Source organism: Peromyscus californicus, unplaced genomic scaffold (assembly GCF_007827085.1).
Source record: "Peromyscus californicus insignis strain IS unplaced genomic scaffold, ASM782708v3 Scaffold_4__1_contigs__length_199733344, whole genome shotgun sequence".
Lineage (NCBI taxonomy): Eukaryota > Metazoa > Chordata > Mammalia > Rodentia > Cricetidae > Peromyscus > Peromyscus californicus.
The window spans coordinates 2,846,321-2,865,112 of record NW_026294562.1 but is presented as its reverse complement, the minus strand read 5'-3'; the positions used below and the strand labels follow the sequence as shown (position 1 = coordinate 2,865,112).

The following is an 18,792-nucleotide window of genomic DNA, read 5'->3' as shown; positions in this document are numbered from 1 at the left end:
TTAGTCCATATGTATTTGACAAATTCAGAGAAAGTACTATATTATCTATTCTATCTTAGTCCACAGTTTTATACCTAAATGATTTTTTATCATAACTTGTATTACCAACCTAAACCTATCTTTTTAGACCTCAAAACATTTTCTTAAACAAACAACTTAAACTTTTATGTCTCTCAACCTTTATAAACTTTACATCTCTTTTGTAAGTTTTTTTAAAATTTGGTAACAAGGAAAACTATAACTATCTAGTCTTCAACCCCCATCAAAGACCTGAGAAAGATATAATATTACTTGAATAAACAGGAAGTGCAGAGCAAGAAACTTCCAAAACTATAGAAAGGACAAAGACATCTGGCTGCCTGTACAGTCACCCAAGGTTCCTCTGTAATGTTGGGCATCTGTATTTGGCCTACAGCTTCTGCTGTGGCTTGCTATTAGCTCTGACCCCCAGGCAACTTTATTTATTAACATACAAATAAAATCACATTTCAATACAAATAAAATATCACCATAGTTTCCTATGGAAACAAAGGCATAACCTCTCCCACAACACAACATATTTTCTGATTTCCAGTTTGAAGTTAAGACATTCTTAAAATATATAGGTTGGTATAATATAGCAGTTTCCATAATTCAATGTCTCTCAGCAGCTGTTTTTCTTGTTTATTAGTACTCAAAAAATTCAAAATTAATGAAGCACCATATAAGGTCCAAATTCTCTGTGTTATAATATTTTCCATCTTTACAGTGGCTTATTTTTATATTACTTCAGTCTTTTTTTAAAGACTTTATTATTTTCAAACTATTTTTTCTATGATTGTCTATACCTATTTTCATTTCTTTCTTAAGCACCTTTTTAAGTATACTGTACCTTTTTAGTGTGTGTGTGTGTGTGTGTGTGTGTGTGTGTGTGTGTGTGTGTGTGTGTGTGTGTGTATACCTGGCTTTACTAAGCACCTGTAGCATTCTCTGACTTCACAAGAGAAATCTTAAATTGTAAGGCTATGGTTAGGCCCTCTTTCCATGTGCCTCTAGTAGCTGGCTTCCCCCACCCCCTCGGTTCACCAAGAGCCTAGTTTCATGCTGGCAGGTTTACTGCTCCAGCTCTGGGAAGTTGTTGAGTCCACTTTGTGGAGTCCCTGCAAGTGGCTCTGGGCTCTTGGAGAGGCCCAGGCGGCAACTATTGGCAGTGCCGGCTTGTGTGACTTCTCTGTTCGTATGGTTGTGCCTCACTTTGGAATGCCAAATATAACGAGTCTATCTCTGTCCCTCCCAAATAATGACATGGAAACTTATTATTAATTATGAAAGCTTGGCCTTAGCTTAGGCTTATTTTTAACTAGCTTTATAACTTAACCCATTTATATTAATCCATGTTCTGCCATGTGGTGGCTTTTACCTCTCTTTCTGCACATCATACTTGTTCTGCATCTCCTTACATCTCCTGCGAGCCTAGATTCATCCCTCTGACTTCCTCTCTCTCTGCCTGGAAGTCCTGCCTATACCTCCTGCCTAGCTATTGGCCATTTAGCTTCACAGCAACACATCTTCACACAGTGTACAAATATTCCGCAACACACAGCTGCATGGTACAACATAGACCTTAAAATTATTGCATTGTGTGAAATAACCCAGACACAAAATTATGCATATTGTGACTCTTCTTTGGTTCATTGACAGAATAGGCAAATCCATACAAACAGAAAGTGCAACAGTGGTTGCCTAGGAGGAGGAGGATCTGGGGAAACTAAGCCGTGTGCTGACAGAAGTGGAGTGGTCCAACGTAGTGATGGCAGATGTGGGGCCTGTTAATATTCTACAGCCTGCTGAATTGTGTGCTTTAAGGGGTTAATCATACCATAGTTGATTTCAATAAAGATGTTCTATGAAAACAAAAAGAGCACTAGGGCTTCAAGAGTACAGTATCTGATGATAATTCCCTAGAAGGTATGTAAGCCAACCAGAGAGTGCAGAAACATAGAGGGGAATTAAGACTTTAAAAAACTCAGAGACCTACAGAATATGGGATTGGAGTCCCAAAATCAATGGCAGAAGAGTAAATTACTTAAAAAACTAGGAGACAAGTCTTAAGGACAATTGGTGTCATTTGGGAAAATTAAAGGTGTAGGTAGAGGCTTTTAGGTATGAGAAACTCAAGTGGCATTGGGGAAACTGTAGTCATGTCCTGGCTTGTGGGGAGGTCATCCTGAATAAGTTTCAGTCACAATGTATGGCTTCCTTATTATCTTGGGAAGTTGTGAAGTTTTTCTTTCATTTGGTGGTAATGAATATTTCTACATCCCCTTTTGCTAGCCCAACTAACCTATCATACTAGTGACTGATGCATGCTGGTTAGTTTAATAAAGACAGTTCCTTAAGTGATCAAGGGAATCCGATTGGGACTTTAAGTTGACCATATGCTGCCTAGATTTTTATTGGATGACAAAGGGTTAATAATTGATGCCATATTTAAATACACCAAAGCCTAAATGCTTTCTTCTATTTATTTCTCTATATTTTCAATTTCTGTGAATAATGCTGTTAAAGATTTTATGGGAATGGCCCTGCACATGTATAATACTCTGGGAAATTTGGATAGTTTAAAAGTATTGATTCTTCATGAATGGAGTTGTTTCTGTTTAGTTGTGTCTCTCACCACATTGTCTCTCACCAATGATAGTTTTCAGTGTACAGATTGTTAACCTCCTGATTAAATTTATTCCTGGGTAACTTTTTGATGATGAATGTATTTGTTTCTAGAAATGAAGTCAATGGAATGTAACAGTGCCAAGTTACAGGAACTTCAAAAACAAAAAAGTCAACTGTTAAAAGAATTATTTATTCTCCAGAAAGAGCTTAAAGGTATTAGCTTCATGAGTCCATTTGTCTTGTTAGTAAATACAGTGTTCTGCGTATGACTGTGTTGGGTTGGTATTTAAAGACACATTATCCTAGTGGGTGGTGCTTCTGCTGTTTTACAGAAATAATGGATAGAACACACAGCTGAATTGGTTACTATTACAGCTGCTTTTTGTCTGTTTCTTTTCCAGCTGTGGGGATTGAGTTTGAGGCCTGACACAGGCTACACAGGTGCTGTGGGATGGTCTGTATGTCAAGTGTGTTGCTGATTGGTCAATAAATAAATCACTGATTGGCCAGTGGCTAGGCACAAAGTATAGGCGGGACAAGGAGAATAAAGCTGGGAAGTGGAAGGCTGAGTCAGAGAGACACTGCCAGCCGCCATGATGACAAACAGCATGTGAAGATGCCGGTAAGCCACGAGCCACGTGGCAAGGTATAGATTAATAGAAATGGATTAATTTAAGCTGTAAGAACAGTTAGCAAGAAGCCTGCCACGGCCATACAGTTTGTAAGCAATATAAGTCTCTGTGTTTACTTGGTCGGGTCTGATCAGCTGTGGGACTGGCAGGTGAGAGAGATTTGCCCTGACTGTGGGCCAGGCAGGAAAACTCTAGCTACACACAGGCTTTCTGCGCTGAGCTGTGCCTTCAACTCTTTACTATTTTTTGTTTCAAGAAAGGGCTTAAGTTGCCCATCCTGGTCTTGAACTTGCAACTCTCCTGCCTTAGCCTATTGAAAACCTGGGATTACAGGCCTGCACCACCAGACCTGGCAAGAGCTGATATTCCTTAGGTCCAAATTCTGTGAAGATCTTTTGTGCCTTTAATTGCTATGTTAAATTAGAAAATAAATATCATTTTTATGTATATTTGATATACAACACAAAAATAAGAGTTTTTCATGAATGACTAAAGATAACTTCTTTGTTCAATTATTAAATGATTATAGAAATTTTCTTAATTGTTTAGTTCTTAAAGATGAAGAGACTGAAGCCATTTATACCACCAAATACCTAGAGGCAGAAAAAATAAAAGTCAAAGAAAAGCCTCAATATGATGCTGAATGCTTGAGGTAAGCCTCTGTTATTATGTTTATACATAAAATTTAATAGTGAGGTTTTTTTTAAGTTAAATGGATTTCAGTATAAAGCTGAGAGTGTGTGTTTTTTTTTTGTTGTTTTTTTTTTTTTTTTTTGGTTTTTCGAGACAGGGTTTCCCTGTGTAGCTTTGCGCCTTTCCTGGAACTCACTTGGTAGCCCAGGCTGGCCTCAAACTCACAGAGATCCGCCTGGCTCTGCCTCCCGAGTGCTGGGATTAAAGGCGTGCGCCACCACCGCCCGGCCTTTTTTTTGGGGGGGAGAGTGTGTTTTTAAAGCTCCAGATAAAGACGTCGTTTGCATCTTTGTGTATTCTGAAACTTGCTGATAGGCAAACCATCCCTTGGCCTGAACATACTACATGTCAGTTCACTATGCACAGGGAATAGTGGGGAATTCATTCTTACTTTCTAGTTCATAGACTGTTACTTTCATTTCAGTAGTTAATGCTGCTCCCCTTTCTGTCAGTCCTAACATTATAGTTTTTACAGTCTAGGATAAAATTCACAACCTACTGTCTATTTCTTCAGTAGTCCCCTCCTTACCCACTTTAATTTCTTTGGTTTTAGGTATCTATGGTAACTGTGACCTGAAATTTTCCACAAATATCTTTACGTATAAACAGTCACCCTCTTCCCAATGTGAGAAAACATTCCAAGATGCCAGTGGCTGCCAGAGCCACAGTCCCAAACCTGGTATATACTATTAGAAACACACATTCCTGTGAATGTTTAATCTATAAATTAGGCACAGTAAGTGATAACAACTAATAATATATAGAATACTTTTAATATTCTACAATAAGTTATTTAAATTGTATGAGTTGTTTATTTCTGGAATTTTCCAGTTAATATTTTCAGATTAGGTTGAATGAGAAGATTAGACTCCAGTTAACTGAAACCCTAGGCAGAGGGACTCGTGTGTGTGTGTGTGTGTGTGTGTGTGTGTGTGTGTGTGTGTGTGTGTAAAATTCTTTTGTAAGGATTATGGTTTATATTTTTTTAAAGTTAGCCTGTTTTCCAGGTGATTTGATGGTCTTGTTTAATGTAAAGTGCCAACCCCAGTATTTCTGCAACCACAAGGGTATAATGAGACCTTCTATAGGTAATATTTCCCTATTTATTTATTTCAAAGATTCTGTTTTGAATAGGGTGGGATGAGTTAATATGTACTAAATGTGCGGAAGTGGAGATAAGGAACTGAGGAAGCCTTGAGTGAATGTGTGAAGAGTGGGTTAGGTCCTCAATGAATGTGTGTTGTTGACTTGGGCAGGGCCATGTCAAGGACATTAGGGCCTCAGACCCATGGGAACTGGCAGAACCTTCCTCTTGATAAGGCTCAGAGGCAATGACCCTGGTCCATATACAAGTGTTTTTTTTTTTAATGAGTAATTGACAAGTGTGTGCAAAAACTGACACAGCTTCCTCCTTCCTCTGTGATGACCATATGCTGAGGCTGCAGCCTTACAGAGACCTCCCACTGAGACCAGTTTTTCCCCCCCCTCCCCAGTGCTGAGCCTAATATAAGCCCTAAGCCCAGCCACCCAATCCTGGCTTCCCTGTAGGTGTGTCTGCCTATGTGTCTGCCCCTTCTTCATTCCTTTGTTGCCCCAGTCAAATTTATCATGAAATCCAGAGGCCGGGATGATTCATCAGAAGCTGCGTGGAGGGTTGTGTTGCTGACAGTCTGGAGAGGACAGTGGGTATGAAATCCTAAAGTCTCAACCTGGAGGTTTATAGGATGTAAGCAGAACTTACTGTCCCAATAGCAGCTCCCAGTTAAACATACTAATTACAAATGCTCAGCTAAAAGTTCAGGCTTGTTACTAGCTAGTTCTTCCAACTTAAATTCACCTATTTCTATTCATCTACATTCTATCATATGGCTTGTAGCGTTACCTGTCCCCCAGCATGTCTTGCTCCCTCTGTGTCTCCTGGCGACTCCTCTGACTCCACTGTTCTTCCCAGAATCCTTCTAGTCTGGCTCTCCTGCCCAATCTCTCCAACCCAGGTATAGGTCAGTTGGGTCTTTATTAACCAGTGAGAGTAATACATATTTACAGAATTTAGAGATTGTTCCACAGCAATAGTATTTACAATTTCTACTCTTTCCTAGGTCAGTGACCTTGGGCAAGTTAACTACCTATGCCTCAGTCTCCATATTTATAAGTAAGGTTGACAATAGAACACACCTCAGTAAATAGTCTCAGTATGTATGAACACCTTAGGACAGAAATTGACACATAAAAATGCTCTGTAATTATCAGATAACTGGAGTTTTGCTTTTATATCACACTTTATGATGCCTTCATGTATCCCAGCTTCTCTCTCATTTTTCTTTCTGTGTGTTCCTCAAAAGCAGAAGTCTCCCAAAGATTAAGCATGGATTCCATTTGCTTCATGCCCTACCTGGGTGCCTTGGTTTCATCATCTAAACATAATTTCCAAATCTTTGCCCCAAATCTTTCTTAATCTTGAATTCTTCAAATTGATTAGAAACTAGAAATGAATCTGACAAGATATTTCCCCGACTGAACAAGCAGATCAACAAGAACAAAACTCTTATCACAATTTAAAGCCCTCATAGTCTATACCAGCTCGTGTTGTTGACTTGTGATTCTCAAGAATGTGGCACAGGCCTTCACTCTTCCCTGTCTCCCTCTTCAGCTCCATCAGCTAACACCCAGCTCAGTTTCAAGAGCCAACCTCTGAGCCTGCTTTCTAGGCATTGGTCAGGCCTTTCACCCCAATCCACCTCCATATTTTGCTACTTTTCCCTCCCTATGGGATGTTTATTGAATTTTTCCACTTCTGTTTCCATTGCTTTTACCCAAGTTCAAGCCACCATTCTTTCTCTCTCACTAGATCTCAGTCACAATCCTTTCTCTGCTTGCCTTGTCTGCATCGGGTAGCCTCCAGTCTGTGGTAAATTGAATCCCATCATTCCTTTTTACTAAAGCCGTCCACTGGCTTCCTAGGGAACATAGTGAAACCTAAAGTCCTTGTGGCCTAAATAACCTCAATATGGCCCCTTCTTGCTCTGCTACTTCAAACCTGCCAAGCTTCCATCCACCTGAAGACTTTTGTAATGACTCTTCCCCTTGCCTCCCCAACTTAGCAGTTTGCTGCTCTAGCTGCCTGCTTATCTACCCTTGGTGGGCAGTGACCCTTCTAGGTATCCGTTGAATAGTTCTTTAGACAATCCTCCCTCCTATTTCTAAATCATGTCACCAGTTATTTTTGCCAGTAGCATCCTGCAGTTTTCCTTTATACTATATCCTGTCTTATAATTACATACATTATTTTGTCAGTGTCCATTTAAACTATGTGCCAAGTAAGAAGGATCTTGTTTACTCTGGGTACCAATGTTACTTACAGTTTAATACTGTGATAGATGCTAGTGTCCAATAAATAGAGGAAAATGAATGAATTAATGAATTATGGGAGTTTTCTTCTGCTCTTTAGTTCTCAGTGCGTAGACTTTTGTTATATTCGTGTGCTGTAGTGATGTGTTTCTTTCTAGCACAGTCCAGGAATGTGGGGCCCGACACACATTGTCCCAGTGATGGAGCCTGAATGTCATTGAATTTTCACTGCAAAAATGTGAGAACACTTATGTGTTGTCAGGGTTGATGCACTGATATCGTGTGTTGTAACTACTAGAGTAGCATCCTTTGAAATGGGACTTCTTTTCACTTCTGACTAATTGTCTTCAGTGAAAGAAAGGGAACTAGTTTAACCTCTCATCTCCCCTCTGCCCAGCTGTCTGACTCTGTGGAGGAGGGACTCTGGCCAGAGTTCGGCAGTATGGGACATCACCAGGAGCTCAGGGCCTCCCTGTTCACATTCATTTTGGACTGTGGTAGAGATGCATCCCACTGTGCCTCTACACCCTCAGGATGGTGTTTTTGTTCGTTTGTTTGTTTTTGAGACAGAGCCTGGCTGGAATTTGACTTTTAGACTATGATGGTCTCAAACTCACAGAGATCTGCCTGCAGAATTCTGCCTCCTGAGTGCTGAACTTAGAGGCAGCTTTGAAGAGGAAAGAAGTTAATATTTGGGTACCTTCAACCTCCCTAAGTCTATTATGTTTAGTTAGTAACTCCAGGGTTACCAGTACACAGTTCTTTAAAAAATAATAATAATGACTACTGTTGCTTATATGTGTATGATGTGCATGTGGGCATGCCTGTGCTACAGTGGAGGTCAGAGGCCAACTTTCAGGAGTTAGCTTTCTCTTTCCCCCTTCACATAGGTTCCTGGGGTTGAATGTGGGTTGTCAACTTCCATAGCAAGGGCTTCACCCTCTTCGCCTTCTTGCTGGCCTCACTATACATAGTTCTTAATTGTTTGCCTTCTTTCCTTATATATCCAAAGTTGACTGCAAAACTCATTTATCCTCCTGCCTCCACCTCCCAAGTGCTGGGATTATTTGTATGCACCACTGTGGCAGTGTTTTGTTTTTTCTTCTTCCACTCTGAGTAGTACAAATCACAAAACAGACCACTGTAAGTGTTTCAGGCATTCTTTTTTAATCAATAAAACTTCTTTTCTGAATGATTTCATCTCTTGTATAACCAGTGTTTGGTACAACAAGAAGCTTGTGTTAGAAAGAAATCTACAAAGTCAACATGAGATTTTTCACTCTGAATACTTAAAAGATAATGTGGGTTTGTGAAGAGCTTTAGCAATGGAAAATGCACAAAAATTAATCTGCATCTGCTACTGAGAGACTCTGAGCACATTTCTAGGTGACAATAAAGTCATTCGGAAGCCCCTTCCATGGTCATCCAGTTCAGCTGGTCAGAGAGGGCACAATGATGGTCCTAGATTTATAAGATACACAAACACATTATGAGGTTGAAGTACTCTCAGCCTCTCCAGCAGGTGCACTGATAAATATGCATTTTACATATATGTATATATATACATATATATATATATACATATATATATTTACCCAAGTGTATATACATATTTAAATTATGAGAGTAGGATATTTTTATTGAAGAAAGATATAAGAACTATAGTAATATAAAAGGTCACTCTGATGCATGAAGCATAACAACTTTTTAAGGTTTTGTGAGTATCCTGTTTGAGTTTGTGCATTTTTCCGTCTGTGTCCATGTGTGTAAGTATTTGATGCGTGTGTGTTCATGCGCATTTAGAACAGTCAGGTAATGGTATCACATTTATTGCTTGATTGTTTCATTGTTTGGCTAGGTGCTATAGGCATTCTTCACATTAGTTTGAATTAATGAGCTTCATGTTCTAAATGACATTGTCTGTTTTTTTGTTGTTGTTGGTTTTTTTTTTTTTTTTTTGGTTTTTCGAGACAGGGTTTCTCTGTGTAGCTTTGCGCCTTTCCTGGATCTCGCGCTGTAGCCCAGGCTGGCCTCGAACTCACAGAGATCCGCCTGGCTCTGCCTCCTGAATGCTGGGATTAAAGGCGTGCGCCACCACCGCCCGGCTGACATTGTCTGTTTTTAAACCATCATGACTATGTGTATTTTTTTTTCTGAAGCAGGGTTTCTCTGTGTAGTTTTGGTGCCTTTCCTGCAACTCACTCTGTAGCCCAGGCTGGCCTCGAACTCACATAGATCCACCTGGCTCTGCCTCCCGAGTGTTGGAATTAAAAGCATGTGCCACCACCACCCAGTGTCTATGTGTATTTTTATAAACATATCCTTAACTACTTACAGGAATATTCCTGACATTATTTAGAATTACTAGCAGTGTAGTGGGAAATGTTATCTAGCTGTGCTGGCTAATTTTATGTCAACTTGACACAGGCTAGAACCATCTGAGAGGAGAGAATGCTGATTGAGAAAATGCCTCCATAAGATCAGGCTGTATGCAAGCCTGTAGAGCATTTTCTTAATTAATGATTAATGTGGGAAGGTGTAGCCCATTGTGGGTGGTGTCATCCCTGAGCTGGTAGTCCTGGGTTCTATGAGAAAGCAGGCTGAGCAAGCCATGGGGAGCCAACACGTAAGCAGCACCCTCCATGGACTCTGCATCAGCTCCTGCCTCCAGATTCCTGCCCTGCTTGAGTTCCTGCCCTCACTGTTTTTGATACTGAACTGTTATATGGAACCCTTTCCTCTCTAAGTTGCTTTTGGTTATGGTGTTTCATCATAGCAATTACAATCCTAACAAAGACACCAGCCTTCATTTAGAAAATAGTATACATTCATTTGTTCCTTGTTTATAATGGTAAGTGTAAAAAGGTCTTTGCTCAGAAGTTTCTGTAAAAGTCTAGTCAAATAATTGTATCTGAGCCCAATCCACACTGACTTTCTCTTTTAAAAACATTTATAGTAGATGAAAATTCTGGTTTAATTTCAGGATCGTTTGTAGCTTTACATTTGTTGAATATTTCTGTTAACTCTGCATCTTTTCTGGTAGAACTTCATTATTTATTCACTAACAGAAATGTCTCCACAGCATTGATTATAGAGTGTCAAGCTGGGAGAGATCCCTTTTCTGTGAAGTCTTGGCGCATGCTGTAGTTATTGAAGCTTCTACATAAATAGAGAGGAAGTTTGGTATTAGACGCAATTGATTTCAAAGTTATATTCTGTTATAAATGTACCCATTTACCCCTGAAATTAAAAAAAAAATAGTCTTTACAAGTAATATGTAACATTGCAATGATCCTTTTGTGTTCATAGAATTATTATTAAACCTTTAATTCCTGTGCTCAGGAGACAGAGGCAAAAGGATCTCTGTGAGTTCAAGGCCAACCTGGTCTACGTAGTGAGTTTCAGGGAAGCAAGAGCTACATAGTGAGACCTTGTTTCAAAATACATGAGAAAGGTGATGTGGAGGCCAGCCACCCGAGCCTGCCTTATCCTCACTTCCTTCTCCTCCTGAGGGGATAGTACCTGTCAGGTGGGGGCAGGGCCTTGACTAAGGAAAACATGAACAACTGACCATGCCTCTTTCATACACTTACTTTCATAAATCATATATGAAAGAGGAATTCCTCCTTTAGCGTTTAAAGATAAAATGGCAATGAGATAGTCCATATGAATTAATATAGAGAAATATATTAAGAAAGTCAAACTATAAAAATGCATAGAAAGTAGAAAAGGCAGCCCAGGGAGCTGGGAGACAGCTCAGTCAGTAATTGCTTGCCACACAGAGTGAGGACCTGAGCTGGGATATAGGAAGCTGGGCATGGTGGTGCACACCTATAATCCTAGCAATTCACAGACTGATGCCAGAGGGTGTCCAGTTTCAAAGAAATAATATGGATATTAACAGAGAAACACACTGTTGGGTTTTCATCGATACTGCTGTGATAATCACTGACCAAAAGTGGTTTAAGGAGGAGTGGGAGTTATCTGACTTACACTTCTGGGTCACAGTCTATCACTGATAAAAGTCAGGGCAGGAACTTGAAACTGAAACCATGGAGGAGCACTGCTTGCTGGCTTGCTCAGGCTCATGCTCAACTAGCGTCCTTGTACAGTCCAGGACCATCTGCCCTGAGAATACACTGCACTCAGCATGCAGTTCTGGCTGGCCTGGAACTGATATGTAGAGCAAACTGACCTCAAATGCACAGAGATTCACCTGCCTCTGCCCCCAAGTGCTGGGATTAAAGGTGTGTTCCACCATGCCCAGCTTCCATTGAGTTATTCAAGTTTTTCCTTCCAAATTTTTTCTTCAGACTCTTTCTCTCTGCTGAATTTCTACTCATGTCTTGAATTAGTTTCTTTGCTTTATTAATTTGTTTTGGTCTTGTTTTTCTACCCAGGGTTGCTTAGTATAGAAACCAAGGTCCTGCTTGTACTAGGCAAGTGCTCTACCACCAAACCACATCCCCAGCCTCTGACTCGAGTGTTGTTTTATGTCAAGCATTAATGGCTCTTCCCCTTAGCTGTGTTGGTTCAACTTTACGTGATGGATATCAAAACCTTCAGGATGGTTCAAAAGTTAAAGTCATGTGAAAAGAGACAGATAGCAGGGTCTCATTCATTCCCATCTTTCTTCCATTCCTCCTCACTGTTGCATATAACCATTTCCATTAGCTTCTGGCTTACCCTTCTGTGTTTCTTTTACAGAAATAAATGGATAAACAAACACTAACACAGTTTATGTGATCTTTTGCATCTTACTGCTTATCATTTAATGGTGCATGCTAGAATTAACTTACATCTGTTGAAAGAGATCGTCTTCATTCTCATGGTTGTATGATATTCTATTGTAATGAGTATGTTATGGTTTCTTTAACCAATTCCATATCAATGGACAGGAAACTTGTTTTTTAATACTTTGATTTACATATCATACTTGTGTTTATGTTGTCTTGTACTTTATATTACTAGATGTGAAAAAGCAGGGCTATAGGAAATAGGCAAATTAGTTGTGTTTCATTCTCCCCACTTGAGGTTGTACCATTTTGGATCTTATTTAGGAAATATTTAAGCAGATTTATTTCTTCATTGCCTCACCAAAAGTATTTGCAGTCAAGTGAGTGAAGCTCCATCCAAAAGAAGAGAGCCAGCATCCTTGGCTCGAACATTTGAAAGTTTTGTCATGAGTTAGGTGAAACATTTTTATACCTCTAAGAACCACTTGTGTGTCATTCTACAAACTGCTTCTTTAGAACCACCCCACTTCCTTTTGAGTGTTGGTTTGGAAAACGTCTTTATCTTTAGAGAGCCTTTATATAGTAGATATTTCTTCTAGACTATCATCTCCTGTTAGTCTTTATACATGTGGTTTCTGCTATAGAAAGTTTTAACAGAGTTGAATTTAATTTTTTTCTTTTAAATTAAATCACATTTGTATTTGAACCATAGTGAAAGTTCTACCCACTCCTGTCACACACAGCAATTTACCTATGCCCTGTCTCGTATGGTTTTATTTTTTTTAATATATAAATATTTGATCCATTTAGAGTGGATATGCTGTGAAGTACAAATCCAGTTTTGCCTTTGAGATCAATTTAGTTTTTATCCATTGCGGGCTGTTGTCCAGTTGTCCCAGCATGATTTATTGAAAAGCATCTTCTTCCCCAGGGAGCTAAGGTACCGCCTTCATCACGCATGTTTTCCAACACATTGTGTGAACAGGATGATAGGCCATGTAGCCTCTGGAGTCTGTTTTAAATTAAGCCTGGTACATTTGAAATTCGTCTATAGGGCTGCATATGTGAGAGGTCTCAGCAGGACATTTCATAAAAATAACAAAATACATTTAAACACAGTACAAGAGCTCAGACAACACCAAGCAGCATCTCAGGAAATTCAACTTCTATACACACCTGCATCTCTGAAAAACAGACATAAAGAGAAAACATGCAGGAAAGCAGAGGGGAAAAGACACATTGGCTGAAAGAGAATGTAGGGGTCCGAGAAAGTGCTGAAGAAGACTCCAGACTCAAAGGTGTGTGAAAGCAAAGAGCGTTTATTTTCCAGCATGCGGGGCCCACCACTTGTACAAAATGTCGACCAGGGACAAAGGCATGCAGGTCCTTTTAAGAGGAGCTAGGGCAATTCCAGGAACAGCTAAGTCATTTCTAACATGATTGGTCAAACAAGCAGCAGTTACATTTATACATTTTTATTTTTGTTTTTCCATATTTGGGCAAGTCCGGGTCTATTTCAGGAGGTTACTGGAATGGTCCTTTTTTGGTCATTGCTTTGAGATACTATGGGACTGACCTTGTACGATCTCTCTCCCTCTTCCTTGTTGTTAGGGGAGTTGTTGATTAATAGCCCTTTGTTTAAGAAACTGAAACTTAGACCCAGTTTGTAAAATGGAGGATATTTAGACCTCTCAAGAAAGGAATGAGACCTCTTATCTGACATGATGTAACCAGAAGACAAGTAATGACATCTCACACTGAAAGTATAAGTATAGTTTTAGGAACACATGAGTTGATTGAATCCTTGCCATTACAAACCACACTGAAAAAGAAGGCTGTAGCACATTTTTTAAGAGGAAGGGTGTGATTCCAAATAGGAAGGTGGAGTTAGTTCTAGAAACAAGTTCGGCAAAGGTAAATTTAAAAGCTCCCTTGTGATTTTAAGTCACTTTACAAGATAAATAGCAAAGAAAAGTATTAGCACTATGTTTTAGATTTATATGGGAAATGTATGATGATAATAGAATAAAGAATTTGAGGGGAATATTGAAAATACGTTGCCGTACCGTTCTTCCCTATGAGTGCAGTTGTGCTGTAGTGTGTGATAAGACAGTGGTGAGTGTGTGTTATAAACTTAACTGTAAGCTGTGTACAGTTTTAAAGTAGGTACAAGAAAAAAGTCTAGCTGGGTACACACCTTTAATCCCAGCGCTTGGGAGGCGGAGGCAGGCAGATCTCTGTAGCTTCGAGGCCAACCTGGTTTACAAAGTGATTTCCAGGACAGCTAGGACTATTACACAGAGAAACCCTGTCTCGGGAGGAAAAAAAAGTCGACAGAGGAGATAATAAGCAACCCCATTATCTACTGAAAAGAGGGGGAGGAATGAGTAGCCTACAGGAGAAACAGAAAACAACTAGAAAAAGGATATGTTTTGAGTCCTACCATATAAGCTATGACATTAAATTTAAGTAAGTGGCCATAACATGCCAGCTAAAAGATAAGAGATTTTCATATTAAAGAGTAATACAGGTGTATATGCTTCCTACCCCAAGCCCCGAAAAACCTTAAGTATAAAGAGGTGGGTTAAAAGTTAAAAAAAAAAAAAAAAAAAAAAAAAAGGAATGAGCTATCCTGCACTAGAGCACTAAAGTTCCAGTTTCTTTTTCCCCTCTCCTCTCCTCCTCTCTTTCCTTTTCCTCGTTGAGTGGATCTTACTGTGTAGCTGTGGCTGGCCTGGCACACAAGCCCTGCCTGACTCTGCCTCCTGAGTGCCACGGTCTGTGACCTCCCTCCTGATGGTCCCTTGTGTTTTCCTTGGTGTGCCCCTCGTGACTCACACAGTTGACACTATTTCATGTCTTTATTAGACATTGGATCGCTTTTGTAAATAGCCCGTTAAGAGTTGGAGGTCTCGTTATGCTTAGTTTGTGCCCATTTTGTGTGTGTTTTCCTTGTAAGTGTGTGGTTCTTTGACATGTGGGTATAATCTGCTTCTGGCCTCCGCTGATTTACACTGGATTTTCTTATTAATGTGCTTGGTGATTTTTTTTTATTGCAAGCTTGTTATTCTCCTTCTGTGGAAGACCAGTGGGTCTAACTATGTTAGGCCTGCCCTCAAAGAGGGGTTTCTGTGGCTACTGTTGGCACACAGGGAGCAGAGCTGATCTAAGATCCTTCCCTTTGAGGGTGTCAGCTTCCACCTGGCTGCTTAGCTTTGTGAGCACATCCAGGCTTGTAGAGTCTGCCCTTGGGGCTGCTTCACACAAGCCAGCCATGGTCAAGGCCCTGGTGTTCTACCCCTCACACAGCTCAGGACTTTGTTAGTCATTATACTGGAGAAGAAAGAGCTTCTTCCCTACTTTCCACACTGAATTCAGACAAAAATAACCTTTTTACTCAATAAATTATTCCAAAATTTAAATACACAATTGATAAAAGTAAACTGATGTTTAATTCTCAGTTTATTTTATTCTCAGATATATTTTAATTATATAAGTACTATGTGTTAACTTTAATTTTAGAGCAAAAGCAGCTGTCACAAGTAATTTTTTAACGTAAGTTTTGAGTTAGGATCAGAGAAGCCCAGTGACTCCCCTGTGTATTCACCTTCACAGTAGAGAGCTGGTTCTGTACTTGTCATATAACCCAGGAGGACTTTTTAAATTACTGAAATTTATCTGTGATTTATTTTCTACCTTTCTTTCTTTGTAAGAGTTTTTCCTCTAAAAATTTTATGTAGTCTGTATAGAATCCAAGAGGGTTAAATTTCCTGAATATTTCTGGCTTTTAACCTGATTCTGATATTTTTGAGGCTACAAACCTGCCAATCCGTATGTAATAAAATTATTGTAAAAGCTTAATATCAAACTAATGAAGTGATTTGCTTTTAAAACAGACTTAAACAGGAGTTAGATCTTTATAAAGAAGATGAAATGGAAAGCATCTACAAAGTGCTCCAAACAGAAGTAGAATTTCTGGAGTCGGTAAGCCCCCACTCTTCATGTCTCCTCTCTCCAACATTGTCTTTTCTGCCGCGAAGCAAGACTTCGCTGACATGCATACCCTGGAGCTAGGGCTTTGCACCGCTGCAAAACCCTTAAAGCAAGTGAGCAAAAGTAAAGTTGGGATATAAGCCGTGAGGTGTTTTGAGCTCCTGGAGGGCCAGCTCCATAAGCTTGTCATCAGGGAGCAGGACAGCTTCTCTCGGAGTTCCATCCTTTCACAGAAACGGTCCTGTTAGAAGACAGCTGCACTGGAATCTGTCTAGCACTTGCCTGCCTCTGATTCTAGCAGGCATAAACTGTGCTTGCTACATCTAATCCTGCGCTTTATACCTCAGACTCTCATGATCTCAGACCCTTTAGACATTTTCAGGCTGTGTGAGAGCAGTGCTGTAACTAACTTACAGATTAGCACAGACATGCACAGGGTGTGCTAATACAGATTAGCACAGACATGCAAAAGCAGGGTGTACTAAATACAATTTTGATCTGATGCTCTGCCTTTTGCATCCTGTTTATTTTCTGCAAACTGTTGGTTTTTCAAACAGAGTTATGTTTTGATTTTCTATAAGAACTTTGGAAAACCTACGTCAGAAATTCCAAGAATTATTGCTGTGTTAAATTTAGGTAAATTTCGTGTGATCCCTTTAAGAAATGACTTTGGGTTAGGTGTGCAGCTGGATCATTGTACCCTCACCTAGCATGTGCAAGGCCCTGGGCTTGATAACTAGCATGTCAGAATTCACTTTCTCTTTTGAATATGCACTGCATGCTTGCTTTTCAGATACTGACTCAGAAGGGTCTTCAGGACAAGTAACTTCTCAGAGTTGATGAGCTGTCCCACACTTGACCATGGCATCTTACAATCAACCCTGAATGGCACCTGCATGGCAGATCCCCATGTAAACACGAGGTTCAGAATAGTCCACATGCTGACATCTAGAGTTGGTTTCTGTATATCTACATACTAAGTTTTATCTTGTTACTTAGGAGGCCCCTGTGTGCTTTCTAAAGGAAGAGAAAGGAAAAGATAACATAGTCCAGGGTTCTTAATGCCAATCCGTCCTTGCTGATCGGTGCGTGTCATTCTTTATTGTAGCTTACCTCAGGTCCTGTCAACACACAGTGAAAGAAGTGTTCAGGTTATTGACTCGGTTTTGTTCATGGCGTTTCTGCCAGGCAAAAGTGCTTACTTTGATTTTAATCTTTTTTTCCAATCATAAAGTGTCTGTCGACAGTGATCATCTGGGGCCTTTCATTCCTCTGTGTGTCTACAGAGCTTTGAAGCTGGGGCATTTGCAGACATATGCCAGTGGCTCCTGCCTACCACTTATCTTACTAATGACAGTTGGGAGCAAAGGAAAGTCTCCACTTGGGGAGGATAGAATGGCCAACATCATATACCGCTCACAGTTACCTGTCCTGACTCCTAGAAAGGGTATTTTCACTAGTGCTTAAAAGTGTGTCAGCGCTGCCCAGTCAGAGCCTAGGCTAGGCTAGGTGAGAGGAGAGTGTCTGAAAGTGTTTAGTTGGACCCATGTTCCTTTGTAGTTACTGTTGAATTTATTTAGTGCCACATGGGACCTGTTCAGAAAAAGAAGAGTGCTGAGGTCTGGTCTTAGTTTCAAAGCGAGTCTTACCTTGCTACAGCTATTTTTGTAATTGTTGTATACTCTTGGTTTTGGTAAGTAGCAAACTTAAAACACTTGCCTTTGGGGGCCAGTGTGATGGCTTTAGCAGGTGACACTGTTTCCTGTCAAGCCAGGTGACCTGAGTTCAGTCCCTGAGACCTCTGTAGTGGGAGACGAGCGCTGACTCCTGTGACTGTCATCTGTTCAGATGCCGTCAGTTCTGCCAGGGAATTGCAATCTGTTTTATATATAATACAGATGCAGAGCAGGACCAGTTTTTGGGATCAGTCATGGCTGGTCTGTTTGTGCCCAAATCTTAGCTCTTGAGACTATTATATAGCATTAATGTGCTGAGTGGATTTATGCAGACACTCCTTTCCACCCTCAGTCACTCTTGTTCATGGCTGGTTTTAGAGTGAAACACTAACGTGGCTTAAGGAATACCCTATTTGTCCCCTTCCATGAAGTGGCATGTGCACAGAATAAACTGCCACTGATACGACTCTCCATCTGTGTGTGCCGTATGGAATGTGTGGTAGAGTATTCAGTGACAGGATCAGGCGTGATGTGAGCTGGACCTGAGAGGACTAAATTTGCTGTTTCCATTATTCAAAATGAAATAAGGTACATAACTCAAGATTTAAGTCATTGTTCATATAATCAAAGGGATGGTACTGTGAGCATTGTGTGGGAGAGCAATGCAAAGCAGTAGCCATGTGACCTGGCTGGGACTGTGTTCAAGTAGCAGGTTCTGTGAAGTAAAGGAAACAGCAGCCGCAGCCACACTATTAAAGCTGAACTGCTCCTGGTGGCTGAGTTCTTTAGTTGTTGCTCTCTTCTCCTTTTTACATATTTGTAAGTCATAAACCTCGTGGAAGGAAAATTAACTGAAATTGTCTGGAGATGATATATATAAAATCTGAATTTAATTACTCTGGAAGTGAGATAGTGGCTTTAGAGGGCGGTAGCTTGTACATGAATTCATTGGATTGACTGTGCATTTAGTGACGAGCAAAGTGCCACTAACCCAAGCAGTCACCGCACTGCACGTGCTGCCTGGCAGGCCACCATGGGTCCTTAGTGCTACCCTACGTCTTTCAA

General features: G+C 40.2%; 1 protein-coding gene across 1 annotated transcript in view; it reads left to right on the top strand.

The window, feature by feature from the left end:
- Positions 1 to 16,761, top strand: part of Ccdc172 (coiled-coil domain containing 172) — a 55,247-nt gene extending 38,486 nt beyond the window's left edge. The window contains exons 5-9 of the mRNA XM_052713271.1: positions 2,761 to 2,862; positions 3,831 to 3,933; positions 13,579 to 13,581; positions 15,955 to 16,042; positions 16,609 to 16,761. Coding sequence (XP_052569231.1) covers positions 2,761 to 2,862; positions 3,831 to 3,933; positions 13,579 to 13,581; positions 15,955 to 16,042; positions 16,609 to 16,761 — 449 coding nt within the window. The remainder of the gene's footprint in view (positions 1 to 2,760; positions 2,863 to 3,830; positions 3,934 to 13,578; positions 13,582 to 15,954; positions 16,043 to 16,608) is intronic.
- Positions 16,762 to 18,792: the final 2,031 nt, after the last annotated feature.